This window comes from Bombina bombina, chromosome 4 (assembly GCF_027579735.1).
Source record: "Bombina bombina isolate aBomBom1 chromosome 4, aBomBom1.pri, whole genome shotgun sequence".
Taxonomy (NCBI): domain Eukaryota; kingdom Metazoa; phylum Chordata; class Amphibia; order Anura; family Bombinatoridae; genus Bombina; species Bombina bombina.
Window position 1 is genome coordinate 483273172 of NC_069502.1, and position 16278 is coordinate 483289449.

General features: G+C 37.7%; 1 protein-coding gene across 1 annotated transcript in view; it reads right to left on the reverse strand.

The window, feature by feature from the left end:
- ELOVL5 (ELOVL fatty acid elongase 5) overlaps positions 1-15453 on the reverse strand; it is a 102819-nt gene extending 87366 nt beyond the window's left edge. Inside the window, 3 exon segments of the mRNA XM_053710383.1 lie at positions 9791-9978; positions 13448-13513; positions 15285-15453. Of these exon segments, the coding sequence (XP_053566358.1) occupies positions 9791-9978; positions 13448-13505 (246 nt within the window). The 5' untranslated portion in view covers positions 13506-13513; positions 15285-15453.
- Between the last annotated feature and the right edge of the window lie 825 nt (positions 15454-16278).

The window sequence follows — 16278 nt, forward strand, 5'->3', positions numbered from 1 at the left end:
ATGATAAAAGTGAAGTTGTTTAAAATTGCAAAGTTGTTTAAAACTGCATGGCCTATCTGAATCATGAATTTTGACTAGACTGTCCCTTTAAGTGATGGTAAACTTTACACATTTTAAAATCAGATCAGGAATAGAAGTAATATTTTAGAGGGAATTGTTTTGATCACTTCTACTGAAGATGCGTTGTAGCTTACTATTTAATCTAGCTGTGTCATACCCTGCGTTCCCGCCGCCCACTTCAAAACTCATTTCTTGTGAGCTAATAATTTGAACTGTTTTCCAATTGGTTTCCAACGGCACTTTTTGAAGCTAGAAAATCAAATTTGAGCCTTCTCCTTCCTTTACCAATCAGAAAGGAAAAGTCTCAATTTTGAAATTCAGTCTGTTCCCTATAAACACTATGTTGTTACTTAATCAGAAAGGATTTGGTGGGGAAAAAACCTAGAAGTTAAAGGGGCATGGAAGCCAAAAGTAAAAATAATAACAACAACAACAAAATAATTAAATAAAAGAGCTTTGTAATTTACCTCGGTTATCAAATTATCTTCTGTCTTATTTGCTAAAACTCCTCTCCATGAGAGCATACTGAGGTAGGATCAGGAACATACAATCTATGTTATCAAACAGTAGGGGGTGCTCAAATCCAACGAGAGCGTAACGAAAAATAAACAAATGTATACGATATTGAAAAATATATATATCCCCAAGAATGGAAATACATATGCGATCAACATAAGATCAAATAAACAAAGATAAGTCCACAAATACTGTCCTCAAAGTACAGAAGTCATGTTGCTAAGTTCCTCTTATGACACCTTTGCTGGCACAGGCTGCCCTCTTCTCACCCTCCCAGTCTCAAGCTTCTGAAAAATATCCAAATAAAAAAAAAAAGAGGTTCCGCATGTGTGTATCAAACAGAGGATTGTCTCCAAGTAAGTGAAATAAAACACAGGTTAATAACAGTAAGTGAAATAAAACACAGGTTAATAACAGTAAGTGAAATAGAACACAGGGTACTCACAGTAAGTGAAATAACACCCAGGGTACTCACAGTAAGTGAAATAACACCCAGGGTACTCACAGTAAGTGAAATAACACCCATGGTACTTACAGTAAGTGAAATAAAACCCAGGGTACTCACAGTAAGTGAAATAAAACCCAGGGTACTCACAGTAAGTGAAATAAAACCCAAGGTACTCACAGTAAGTGAAATAAAACCCAGGGTACTCACAGTAAGTGAAATAGAACACAGGGTACTCACAGTAAGTGAAATAGAACACAGGGTACTCACAGTAAGTGAAATAAAACACAGGTTACTCACAGTAAGTGAAATAACACACAGGGTACTCACAGTAAGTGAAATAAAACACAGGGTAATAACAGTAAGTGAAATAGAACACAGGGTACTCACAGTAAGTGAAATAACACACAGGGTACTCACAGTAAGTGAAATAAAACCCAGGGTACTCACAGTAAGTGAAATAAAACCCAGGGTACTCACAGTAAGTGAAATAAAACACAGGGTACTCACAGTAAGTGAAATAGAACACAGGGTACTCACAGTAAATGAAATAAAACCCAGGGTACTCACAGTAAGTGAAATAAAACCCAGGGTACTCACAGTAAGTGAAATAAAACCCAGGTTACTCACAGTAAGTGAAATAAAACCCAGGGTACTCACAGTAAGTGAAATAAAACCCAGGGTACTCACAGTAAGTGAAATAAAACCCAGGGTACTCACAGTAAGTGAAATAATACACAGGGTACTCACAGTAAGTGAAACAACACACAGGGTACTCACAGTAAGTGAAATAAAACCCAGGTTACTCACAGTAAGTGAAATAAAACCCAGGGTACTCACAGTAAGTGAAATAAAACCCAGGGTACTCACAGTAAGTGAAATAAAACCCAGGGTACTCACAGTAAGTGAAATAAAACCCAGGGTACTCACAGTAAGTGAAATAAAACCCAGGGTACTCACAGTAAGTGAAATAAAACCCAGGGTACTCAAAGTAAGTGAAATAAAACCCAGGGTACTCACAGTAAGTGAAATAAAACCCAGGGTACTCACAGTAAGTGAAATAAAACCCAGGGCACTCACAGTAAGTGAAATAACACACAGGGTACTCACAGTAAGTGAAATAAAACCCAGGGTACTCACAGTAAGTGAAATAAAACCCAGGTTATTCACAGTAAGTGAAATAAAACACAGGGTACTCACAGTAAGTGAAATAAAACCTAGGTTACTCACAGTAATTGAAATAAAACCCAGGTTACTCACAGTAAGTGAAATAACACACAGGGTACTCACAGTAAGTGAAATAGAACACAGGGTACTCACAGTAAGTGAAATAAAACCCAGGGTACTCACAGTAAGTGAAATAAAACCCAGGGTACTCGCAGTAAGTGAAATAACACACAGGGTACTCACAGTAAGTGAAATAAAACCCAGGGTGCTCACATTTAACTATAGCACATTAGAGTGGGTACCCTGTGTTCTATTTTACTTACTTTAACGACAATCCTCTGATTGAAACACACATGCGGCGCCTCTTTTTTTATTTGAATATTTTTCAGGTTCAAGAACATACACGTGTCTTGAACACTACATGACAGCAGTGCTTGCAAGAATGTTTGTAAGGATGTTAAACCTATAGTGCTCAAGACACAAGACTGCTCCTAAACCTACCTCAGTAAGCTCCCATGGAAGGAGCTTCAAAGTATACAAAGAGAATGAGGAGGTAAATTTGATAACCGAAGAAATTGGATTTTTTCTCTCCAAATTGCATGCTCTGAGTAATGATAGTTTACTTCTGACTTCTATGTGCCTTTAGGATGAATTCCCCACAACGATCATTTTGGAGGAATACTAGAAAGACATTATGAAAAAGAAGATTATGATGATGAACAAGGCCGGCCATCATGTTTTTTTGCTAAAGGAAGAATAAGCAAACAGAAGGAACCATGCCCAGAGGTCTTGTGGAGGGCGAGACACTTGGATGGGTTTTATCTATAGGTGAAAGGTGGTTGCAGGATGTTGAAGGTGCCTACATGAGTAGGTAATGTTGGTGCACTGAGCCAAATGCTATATGCTCAGTCGGATGTATAAATAGTAAAGATTATCAGAACTTTTACAAGAAGCATTTTTGCAAATAGATGTAAATATGTTTTTTTTAATTAAATGTGAAATGGGCTACTGTTTATTTCAGATTTCACTTTCATGTCCCTTTATGGGTGCTGAGGATGACTGGATTAACTGTATTTTTCATTACCCAATGTTAAGTTAATACAGTCAGAAGCTACCCATTAAAGGGCCACAAGTCGAAAAATTACATGCTGATCCAATCAGCAGCGCTAGTTGCACCTCTGAGTCGTGTGACTGGATCAGCAGTGCTCTGCAGGTCCAAGTGTAGGGTCGATAGTCTTAGAGAATGTCATTTTCTTTTACTATTATGGCCCTTTAAATTGCTGTACACATCTTACATTATCATGGTTACTTCTCACCATGTTATTGTTCTTCCTCCTGTGTCTGCAGTTCTCTTAAAGGGATAGTAAAGTCCAAATTAAACTTTCATGATTCAGATAGGGCATGTCATTTTAAACAACTTTCTAATTTACTTTTATCACTAAATTTGCTTTGTTCTCTTGGTATTCTTAGTTGACAGCTAAACCTAGGTAGGCTTATATGCTAATTTCTAAGCCCTTGAAGGCTGTGTCTTATCTGAATGCATTTGACAGTTTTTTCTCAGTTAGAGGACGTTAGTTCATGTGTTTCATATAAATAACATTGTGCTCCTGCACATGGAATTATTTAAGAGTCAGCACTAATTGCCTGAAATGCAAGTCTGTCAAAATATCTGAGATAAGGGGGCAGTCAGCAGAAGCTTGGGTACAAGGCAATTACAGAGGTAAAAAGTATATTAATATAACAGTGTTGGTTAGGCAAAACTGGGGAATGGTAAATAAAGGGATTATCTATCTTTTTAAACAATAACATTTTTGGTGTTTACTATCCCTTACTGGTGCCCAGCAGTTTAATATCCTGAAAATCAAGGTTGACATACAGATGGTGATGACTTGGACTATGACAGAGGCTTACTGGACCTTGATTGCACATCATGTAATCAGTAAGAGTGGCATAGTCCCTAAAGTGTCAACATATAAATATCAACATTGAAAATAGCACATTATAAAGGTTGTGAATTATGAACCGTTCCGTTTCAAATATCAAAACGTACTTGGTAACACACTGCTCACAATTCTATACATAAAACGGCTTCTACTTAAAAATCAACAAGGAAGAGGCTTGGCAGACTATTTGATTGCATGATGCTCTCTTCTATAGTATACTGCAGGGCAAACACTGGGAACCATGTCATCTATAAAAGCAGAAATAGTGCCCAGTAAAATGCCCCTTGACCCTGACATTTCAACCAGACAAAGGTGTAGAGGTCACAGCAATATTTCCTTACTTTGATGTGTGCCCCAGCACAGCCCATGTCACTTCTGTTTGATTGTTCAGTACTTTCCTTTTACCACCCACCAACTTTTTGCATATGGCATTTGGCTGACCTGGCCCTAATACCTGCAAAGGTAATGGTCAATAAAAGGGTTAATTGACAATTGTCTGATATACTGAGTCAAGGGCTTAAATTGCTGCTGCATTGGTTACTGGCAATTGAATAAAATTAATGTATTTGTGTATGTGCAAGATATTGGAAACTACAAGCTTTTAAATCACCTTCGGTAACTGGCAAACAAGGGATTAAACCAGTCAAAGTTATACTGTATAATTATGTGTAATTATATCAATCATTTGAATGCCCAAAAAACATCTCTCTCCTAAATTCTTTGGCCAACTCTTAGCTTTTGTTCCAAGCTGTGGAGCCCTGGTAAACAAGGCATCAGGCGCATACAGTGAACAGACAGAAAATGTATGGAATATGGCCCATTCTTCTATGCTAATTTTCATCCTCACACTCGGCTAGATTTAGAGTTTTGTCGGTAACAACCCGCGTTAGGCTCCAAAAAGGGAGCGTAGAGCATAATTTACCGCCACTGCGACTCTCGATACCAGCGGTGCTTACGGACGCGGCCAGCTTCAAAAACGTGCTTGTGCACGATATCCCCATAGGAAACAATGGGGCAGTTTGAGCTGAAAAAAAACCTAACACCTGCAAAAAAGCAGCGTTCAGCTCCTAACGCAGCCCCATTGTTTCCTATGGGGAAACACTTCCTAAGTCTGCACCTAACACTCTAACATGTACCCGAGTCTAAACACCCCTAACCTTACACTTATTAACCCCTAATCTGCCGCCCCCGCTATGGCTGACACCTGCATATTTTTTTTTAACCCCTAATCTGCCGCTCCGTACACCGCCGCAACCTACATTATACCTATGTACCCCTAATCTGCTGCCCCTAACACCGCCGACCCCTATATTATATTTATTAACCCCTAATATGCCGCCCCCAACGTCGCCTCCACCTACCTACAATAATTAACCCCTAATCTGTCGACTGGACCTCACCGCTACTATAATAAATGTATTAACCCCTAAAGCTAACTCTAACCCGAACCCTAACACCCCCCTAAGTTAAATATAATTTAAATCTAACGAAATAAATTAACTCTTATTAAATAAATTATTCCTATTTAAAGCTAAATACTTACCTGTAAAATAAACCCTAATATAGCTACAATATAAATTATAATTATATTGTAGCTATTTTAGGATTTATATTTATTTTACAGGCAACTTTGTATTTATTTTAACTAGCTACAATAGCTATTAAATAGTTATTTACTATTTAATAGCTACCTAGTTAAAATAATTACAAAATTACCTGTAAAATAAATCCTAACCTAAGTTACAATTAAACCTAACACTACACTATCAATAAATTAATTAAATACAATACCTACAAATAAATACAATGAAATAAACTAACTAAAGTACAAAAAATAAAAAAGAACTAAGTTACAAAAAATAAAAAAATATTTACAAACATTAGAAAAATATTACAACAATTTTAAACTAATTACACCTACTCTAAGCCCCCTAATAAAATAACAAAGACCCCCAAAATAAAAAAATGCCCTACCCTATTCTAAAATTAAAATAGAAAAGCTCTTTTACCTTACCAGCCCTGAAAAGGGCCCTTTGCGGGGCATGCCCCAAAGAATTCAGCTCTTTTGCCTGTAAAAAAACAAAACATACAATACCCCCCCCGCAACATTACAACCCACATACCCCTAATCTAACCCAAACCCCCCTTAAATAAACCTAACACTAAGCCCCTGAAGATCTCCCTACCTTGTCTTCACCACGCCGGGTTCACCGATCGATCCAGAAGAGCCTCCGATGTCTTGATCCAAGCCCAAGTGGGGGGCTGAAGATGTCCATGATCCGAATGAAGTCTTCATCCAAGCGGGAGCTGAAGAGGTCCATGATCGGGCTGAAGTCTTCATCCAAGCGGGAGCTGAAGAGGTCCATCATCGGGCTGAAGTCTTGATCCAAGCGGGAGCTGAAGAGGTCCATCATCGGGCTGAAGTCTTCTATCAAGCGGCATCATCAATCTTCTTTCTTCCGGATCCATAGTCATCCCGCCGACGCGGAACATCCATCTTCACCGACGACTTCCCGACGAATGACGGTTCCTTTAAGGGACGTCATCCAAGATGGCGTCCCTCGAATTCCGATTGGCTGATAGGATTCTATCAGCCAATCGGAATTAAGGTAGGAAAATTCTGATTGGCTGATGGAATCAGCCAATCAGATTCAAGTTCAATCCGATTGGCTGTTCCGATCAGCCAATAGAATGCAAGCTCAATCTGATTGGCTGATCGGATTTCCCTACCTTAATTCCGATTGGCTGATAGAATCCTATCAGCCAATCGGAATTCGAGGGACGCCATCTTGGATGACGTCCCTTAAAGGAACCGTCATTCATCGGGAAGTCGTCGGTGAAGATGGATGTTCTGCGTCAGCGGGATGATCATGGATCCGGAAAAAAGAAGATTGAAGATGCCGCTTGATAGAAGACTTCAGCCCGATCATGGACCTCTTCAGCTCCCGCTTGGATGAAGACTTCAGCCCGATCATGGACCTCTTCAGCTCCCGCTTGGATGAAGACTTCAGTCGGATCATGGACATCTTCAGCCCCCCGCTTGGGCTTGGATCAAGACATCAGAGGCTCTTCTGGATCGATTGGTGAACCCGGCGTGGTGAAGACAAGGTAGGGAGATCTTCAGGGGCTTAGTGTTTATTTAAGGGGGGTTTGGGTTAGATTAGGGGTATGTGGGTGGTGGGTTGCAATGTTGGGGGGGGTATTGTATGGTTTTTTTTTTTTACAGGCAAAAGAGCTGAATTCTTTGGGGCATGCCCCGCAAAGGGCCCTTTTCAGGGCTGGTAAGGTAAAAGAGCTTTTCTATTTTAATTTTAGAATAGGGTAGGGCATTTTTTTATTTTGGGGGTCTTTGTTATTTTATTAGGGGGCTTAGAGTAGGTGTAATTAGTTTAAAATTGTTGTAATATTTTTCTAATGTTTGTAAATATTTTTTTATTTTTTGTAACTTAGTTCTTTTTTATTTTTGTACTTTAGTTAGTTTATTTAATTGTATTTATTTGTAGGTATTGTATTTAATTAATTTATTGATAGTGTAGTGTTAGGTTTAATTGTAGATAATTGTAGGTATTTTATTTAATTTATTTATTGATAGTGTAGTGTTAGGTTTAATTGTAACTTAGGTTAGGATTTATTTTACAGGTAATTTTGTAATTATTTTAACTAGGTAGCTATTAAATAGTTATTAACTATTTAATAGCTATTGTACCTGGTTAAAATAAATACAAAGTTGCCTGTAAAATAAATATTAATCCTAAAATAGCTACAATATAATTATAATTTATATTGTAGCTATATTAGGGTTTATTTTACAGGTAAGTATTTAGCTTTAAATAGGAATAATTTATTTAATAAGAGTTAATTTATTTTGTTAGATAAAAATTATATTTAACTTAGGGGGGTGTTAGGGTTAGGGTTAGAATTAGCTTTAGGAGTTAAAAAATTTATTAGAGTAGCGGTGAGGTCCGGTCGGCAGATTAGGGGTTAATGCTTGAAGTTAGGTGGCGGCAATGTTAGGGAGGGCAGATTAGGGGTTAATACTATTTATTATAGGGTTATTGAAGCGGGAGTGAGGCGGATTAGGGGTTAATAAGTGTAGGTAGGTGGAGGCGACGTTGGGGCGGCAGATTGGGGGTTAATAAATATAATATAGGGGTCGGCGATGTTAGGGGCAGCAGATTAGGGGTACATAGGGATAACGTAGGTGGCGGCGGTGTGCGGTCGGCAGATTAGGGGTTAAAAAAATTAAATAGAGTGGCGGCGATGTGGGGGGGCCTCGGTTTAGGGGTACATAGGTAGTTTATGGGTGTTAGTGTACTTTAGAGCACAGTAGTTAAGAGCTTTATGAACCGGAGTTAGCCCAGAAAGCTCTTAACTCCTGACTTTTTGCTGCGGCTGGAGTTTTGTCGTTAGATTTCTAACGCTCACTTCAGCCACGACTCTAAATACCGGCGTTAGAAAGATCCCATTGAAAAGATAGGATACGCAAATGACGTAAGGGGATCTGGAAAAGTCGCGGCTGCAAAGTGAGCGTTAGACCCTTAACTACACGACTCTAAATACCAGCGGGCGGTAAAAACCAGCGTTAGGAGCCTCTAACGCTGGTTTTGACGGCTACCGCCAAACTCTAAATCTAATCGACTGTTACTTGAATAATTGCATATACAATAACATTTTAAGCTGATCTTTAGGGAGTTGCCCTATTTAAGTGCTCAATACAATAAGAAAGCAAAAGAAAACACCTTGGGCACACACTTAATGATGCTGAGTAGCAACACAAATTATACTTATAGGCGAATCAGTACTATAGTACTAAAAATGAATCAGGACTGCTGAGGTATATGGAAATGTCAATAAGTATTCCAGATAAATAAAAAAATATAAACATTTCAAAATTCACTGCTGACCTCATTAACCTACATGTTTAAAAAGCTTCATGCACCAATCACAATATTTCTAGTATAAACACACCCACCTAGTGTGTAGTTACTTTGCTCAACAGTAGCCTTTTGATCAAAATGATGAATAGGGACAGTATCAGACAAGCATTCCAATGTTTAATTCATGGTAGTAATTCATAAGCATTATGCAAATGTAGTGGTCTTATATGCAATGTCATATTCATATTATTATATTCATTGTATATTGAATAGCAGGATATGATGCTATGAGGAAGAGGACAATACTTCTGTTTTCAGTGCTGATATTATTTTGTATTATTTCATAAATTATGCAAATTTACAGCATGTGTTCAAATACAAATTCATTAACTAATACAGATGAATTACCTAATCAGAAGAGTGGAGTTGGTTATTCGGTAACAAATGACTGATGTCAAAACCAGACAGTTAATGGCCTATCCATGCTCCAAGTACATGTTACCACTTGCTTCAATGACAGCACTGCACTTTATTTCCTGATGTACTCAGGCCTTTCCACTTTTCTTTTTTTCAACACGGATGTGAGGTATAAGAATCAAACAAATGAAAAATACTCCCCAAACCAGCAAACTGAATCAGATTAACGTTTAGTAACTATTAAACAAGGAGGAGGAGAGCTTTGTAAATAAATGTGTCAAATGTGTATGAATTTGCATTAGAGATAAATACATATAGTAATAAAAATTTCAGCAAATATAGGTTATAAAGGTCTGAGTTCTTACCTCATAAAACATGTAAAGTGAGAGCAACGTGAGTCCCAGGTTATAGACAACTAGAATACTCCTGCATGCCACAGGTTGTCTATTCTGCATATACTTTGGTCCTATCCATACGACTAATAAATACAGATTAGTGAAGATAAATGTGGGTATATAGTTATCCAGGAAGAGCCATCCTTTCACTCTGGGATCTGAAAAATAATTCAGTGACAAATCTAGTTCAGTGACTGATAACTTATTGTTTAAAGAGATTGCATAGAACATATGAACAAACCATGCTTGCCCATTGCACACACAAAGACCGTCATTGCTATAATATCTTATACTCTTACATATGCAGTGGTAGTTAAAGCTAATAGTAGTAATAAGCTTAGATGTTGGAAATGACATTTGGGGCTCCCACAGCTTACAGGTACATACAAGCAATGCATCACACAAATTAAAATGTACCCTACCCATTAATACAATGTCTATGCTCTTTTGGGTTAGTCTGCAAAATGACAGAACATAATTTTGTAGCAATGCCAAATATGCATTTATATATGGTATCTGATTACAAGGATTCTAATTCAATGTAATACATATATTTAAATAGTTTAAAGCTGTGAAGGTCGGTTTTATACCAGAATTTTAAGGATCACTAGTTTACAAAGTGTTTTCTGCCTACAGAAATGTTCTCACAATTTTTTACTGCTTAGTAAGCACAATTCTTTGTTCCAGAGCATGGATTGCATTATTTAGCACCTTTTGCTAGACTAAATTACTATCCCTCCACATTTTAAGCCTACTTCACAGCTTTTTAAAAATATTTCACTGATCTAAGAGTTGCAGAAAACCATTAAGATCACTGAAATATTTGCTTTATTAAGATTAATCAGAACACATTAACTACTAGAACTATTTTATCAAGATTGTTTGAAGTCTTCTTTAACTATAGGAGTTAAAGGGACATGAAACCCAAACGTTTTCTTTCATGATTTGGGTAGAGAAAACAAATTTAAACAACTTTTCCAGTCATAGGGGCATATTTATCAATGTGCGAGCGGACATGATACAAAGTAGCGTATCATGTCCGCCGTACATCAATAAACATTGATAAATGCCGACAGCATATGGACCAACAGTTCTGGTGAACTGCTGGTGCAATACCACCCCCTGCAGATTCGCGGCCAATCGGCCGCTAGCAGGGGTGGTCAATCAAACCGATCGCATTCGATCGGGTTGATTTCTATTCGCCGCCTCAGAGCAGGCGGACAAGTTATGGAGCAGCGGTCTCTAGATCGCTGCTTTATAACTTTTGTTTCCGGCGAGCCTCAAACAAGGGGCATCAAGCTCCATACAGAACCTGATAAATATGCCCCTTGGTATCATTTGTTGAAGGAGCAGCAATGCACTACTGGTTTCTAACTGAGCACATGGGTGAGCCAATGACAATCGTTATATATATATATGCAGCCACCAATCAGCAGCTAGAACCTAGGTTCTTTGCTGCACCCGAGTTTACCTAGATAAACCTTCAGCAAAGTATAACAAGAGAAGGAAGCAAATTAAATAATAGAAGTGAATTGGAAAGTTGTTTAAAATTGTATGCTCTGTCTAAATCATGAATGTCTAATTATGACTTTACTGTCCCTTTAAGGTTAAGAGACAGAAAGGATGACATTAGTAAATATTCATCCAATCAAGAAATAGGCAGGGGGCTGAAAGGGATTTTACTGGCACTTATAAAAGCGGAGATACATTCTTATACAAAACAATACAGTTTTATTTAAAAGCTGCCTGCCTTTACATGGACTAAGTTGTTAGAACATGTCATTTTTGCATTAGTGACCCCACAGTGATATGTGTTAAACCCTTGCAATAGAGTTAAACACATAGTTACTGCTGCTGCTTATTGGCTTGCTCCGAGCAGTATTTTATCCCTTTGAGGGGGTTAAACACATAGTATTGCAGGGTCACTAGTGCTTATATTGAATCCTCTAATTAGTGCATGTCATTTTTGCACTTTAATGTCCCTTTAACCCTGAACATCTCCTGATTTTTCAAGATGTAGAACAGGCACAACTTGCTGATTTATTTTTTATATTCTGTTCTCTTCAAAATATATATTTGTGATAGGGAGATGGGAAGTACGAATTTCATAACCGAATTTATAAAAAAAATACACGAGAATAAAAACAAAATTTGAATAGTAAACACCAATAGACTTTTATCTTTGCATTTCAGTTTAGAGTTGAAATATTAGTAAGCATTATACAGCAGGTGACTTTATAGTCATCTTTTAGTGTGATCATTTTTTTTTTATAGATAGCACACCTTTAATCTAGAAGCAAGGAAAACGGTTATGTATTTTAGGCAGACATTATGTCAACAATTGGCAGCTCTTATGGCAATTAGTTGTTTGGTTTTGTGCTGTACAAATAATGTTTCCTGTGCAGCCTGATATACTCTTTGTGGTGATATAGGCACATGCTTTATAACTATCATTATTGCTACAATGCTGAAAGCTTACGTTTTTCACTCATGCAATTCAATTAGTATGTTAAACATTTTATTTTTGAAAAACAAAACTTTGTTTTCCAATGTTGCAAAATTATTTTACAACTTCACAAAATAGTTTCATTTTGCACTATTAAACATAACCTGCACTTCTGTATTTTCTGCATTCTCTTCAATGGAATGTATAAGCCACCTTCTACCATAGTGACGCCGGAGAGGCATAGAGTATAGCTTACAAAGCCATGCTTGTACTGTAACATAACAAAGCAGAATCTGTAAGCTTCTGGTTGTCATTGTTTATATACAAATATATTATATTTTGTAAAGTTAATACACAGTATATGATAGAACATTGACTGCAACTGTCCCATTTAAAGGGCCATTATAGTGATAATTGGTTAAACACATAGTTAAAAGTACCAATCAGAAGGCACAGAGAACTGCTTGTTAAAAGCAGAAACTGCTGCTGAGCCAATCAGTGGGACTAGTTTCACAGCTAGCGCTGCTGATTGGGTTAGCAGAATTTCAGCTTGGGACCAATGGGTATCTTCATTCCCTGTGTGGTACTTTGTGCAAGTTAAACCCCTTTGCAGGGGTTAAACACAAATATATGCAGGGTCAATAATAGTTATTATATCATTTTATACTGTTTTTTTATGACCAAACATACATGATATTATTTTGAAGTAAGCAAAAGAAAACAATGAAGCCTCTGGTGAACATCTTAAAACAGTAAATTCTTTATTGGGGTTAAAAGTCACACATCATGGCACAGAAGTAGGCTCTGGCTGAGAGATCTGCTGATGCGTTTTGGCTGTTAGGCCGTAGTCATAGCTGATATTGTTTTGACCTACATAAGTCCCAATATCCCTCCGGTGCCCAAATTTCTGTCTTTGGCACCAGCCTCGGCCAACATTTTCAGCTTTAAGAGGAAGATCCATGTTTTACAATCAGACTACCAAAACATGCTCATTGTTTCAGACTTCCATATTCACTTGGGAAGAGAGGAGGCGCACATTGTGGCCCACAAGCCTTTGGTTGGACAAGTGCAAGATAAACTCATTCAAAATGTGTGTACTGTATATCAAAATATGTATGATAACTAATTCACGTAGACAGAAAACACATACAAATTTTATATTTATACACAAAAATACTCACCTCTTGGTCCTAGCAGATTGTCTATATATCCATTTACAGTTTTATCTAAAACTTCCATTTTGAATCCTACAAGGAAAAAAACCAAACATATTTATTAAAGTATTGTACAAATATTAAATTTGTTACCATTCAGACATTGGGTGGAAAAGGCAAGTGGCAAAGTTGAGACATGAAACCGGAAAACATTCTTTAATGTTTCTGATACAGTTTTAAACAACTTTACAATTTATTTATATTATCTAATTTGCTTTGTTCTTTTGTATCCTTTGTTGAAAAGGATACCTAGGTAGGCTCAGGAACTGGGAGCCAGCTTCCATTGGTGACTGCACATATACAGTATGTCATTGGCTTACCAATGTAGTCAGCTAACTCCCAGTCGTGCATTGCTGATCCTTCAATAAAGGATACCAAGAGAATGAAGCAAAATTGATAATAAAAGTTAATTGGAAAGTTGTTAGTGTATGTTCTATGTGAATCATAAAAGAAAAAATGTTGGGTAAGCTGTCACTTGTTTACATGGGACTGACAGCACTGCTATGTTATACAAAATAATACTAGCAATAGTATTATTACTTAGCATGATGTACCTACCTAGAAGTTGCACTCTCAAGCATTTGTGAATAGATAATAAGTGTTAATTTAAAGCACGGAAACATTTCAATTTTTACTAAATTACTGTCCACTTTATGAAAGCAATTTGTTTGAACCTTCTCTTAAAATACCAGAGGGTAGTATTTATATTAACTGTTCTCAAACATCTAAAAATACTTCATATCTTCAGTTAGAAAGGGGCAAGGGAAAATAAATAGGAGGTTATAGGTTTAAAATAGTAATAAGAATGATTATATGACCGAAAGATAAGGGAAACATCAACAATAAGTTTCTAGATAAAAGAAAAACCACAAAAAAACAGGAAATATGAAACAAAAATTAAAGTGAGGTGTGGTTTCCTTTAATAGGGAAAACCCATGAAATTAAAATGGCACATTTCTGAGGAGAGCATGCGGAGGAATGAGGCCACACAATGAAAGTATAACAGTAGGCAGAGAATCTTATTCATAATGTAAAAAAGTCACACATGAAACTAAAACATCACACTATGGACATACTGTAAAGTAAAAAAAAAAGAGGAAGAGGTGTTACTGAAAGAGAGGAAACCACAACCTGCACAACCTGTATAATATCTAAACCTAAACCACACTGACATTGCTGACAAAAAAAAAAAATTGGGAGGAGGAAAGGGTGAATTAAAAAAAAAAAAAAGACATAGAGGGAGTGACCAGAAAGAAAGGCAAAAATGGAGGTCCCCTAAAAAGACCAAGGAAGTGACAGCTGATAGTGGCCATATATAGAGTTGAGAACAAGATACTGACATCATATAGCCCACCCTTGCCAGCAGTGCACGAGGGAAACTTGGCGTGTACACTTCACTGCACATTCCCCTCACAGTGCCACCTGTAGCACCCATGTGGCTACGGTAGTATGTGACCCCACTCTAGTCTCGGACGGTGAGAAGTTAGTACACTGCAATAAAATTACAGTCCCCAATGTCCTTAATAGCCACTTCTGCGCAAACTAGCATCCAAAATAGCGGACCTTTTTGGTAGTCAATGGGTTAAACAGCAACAAACGATATGATTTCGTCATAACATTGCCTAATATTTCACTGTGGTCCTTAAACCTGTATAGACTACAAAACCGCTAAATGAAGTACGCCTCCGTTTTATCCCTGATACCATCACCAGCATCTTACAATGAGCGCTGTCAATAAGAGTGTATGATGCCGTGAAGTGCGCATGCCATCACCCATACATATCCCCATTACAGTTACACTTACTGTGTTACGCTACCAGCTCAGGCACCGTTAGCTCTTCTAGCTGCTTGATTCCAGAGATAGCGGAGGATCCTGTGAGTGCAGCTCCTTTCTCTCCCCTTACACCCCCAGGCTTGGGTGTCTGTAGGTCCCCACGCCCTGGGGAGGAGCTGCGGCCTCTCCCAGCCACACACAGCCGGGGACTAGGGACGCGTGAGGAGGCTCGCCTGATGGGGAGGAGGGAAAAAGATGCCCTGAGAGGGAGAACAGAGATTGGAGGACGGAGGAAGGACTCAGTGACAGAGGATGCAAGAAAGAAAAATGACAAAAGGAAGAAAAAGAAGGGAGATGCGAGATATGTGATAGAAATAGCAAGTTAAGGCGATAAAGTAATGCTTCCCATATGTATGGCTGCTTCACCTAACAATACCACAGTTTGTACTAAAATGCTTTGCACAGATTTTTCACTAAAGTTATGTGAAGTTGCTTAAGTCCCAGAATAAATATAAATAACTAACTGAAAGTAAAAAGAAATGTAAAATAATAAAACAATGTGCTTGGGCGTTTCAATTTTGAATAGAAACAGTTTTGCATTTTACTTTTACTTGCAAAAATGATTCTAGTAAAAGTTAACTGTTTTTCAGCAGCATATGCACATATGCTGTAAAGTGTCCTGTGTGCCTGCATTTAAACACCATGCCACTGAAAAACAGTTACTACTTTTATTAAAGGCATTTTTCGATAATGAAAGTATATTGCAAAAATTGTTCTATTCAAAATTGAAATGCACCCATGCACATTTCAATTTTGACCCTTCTATCCCTTAAATGTCTTAAAAAACAGGTTTAACGATTACAAGTTGCGTGCTAATGTTAGCACACATAATATTGAAATATCGCGCCCGTGCTAACTTGCGCGCGTATTACAAGTTGGAAGTAAATGTGCAGCACCGAGCGCTATCTAAATTTGCGCTCGTAAGGTTAGCGTAACTGAAGACCTCGCGTAAAGCTGCACTAAA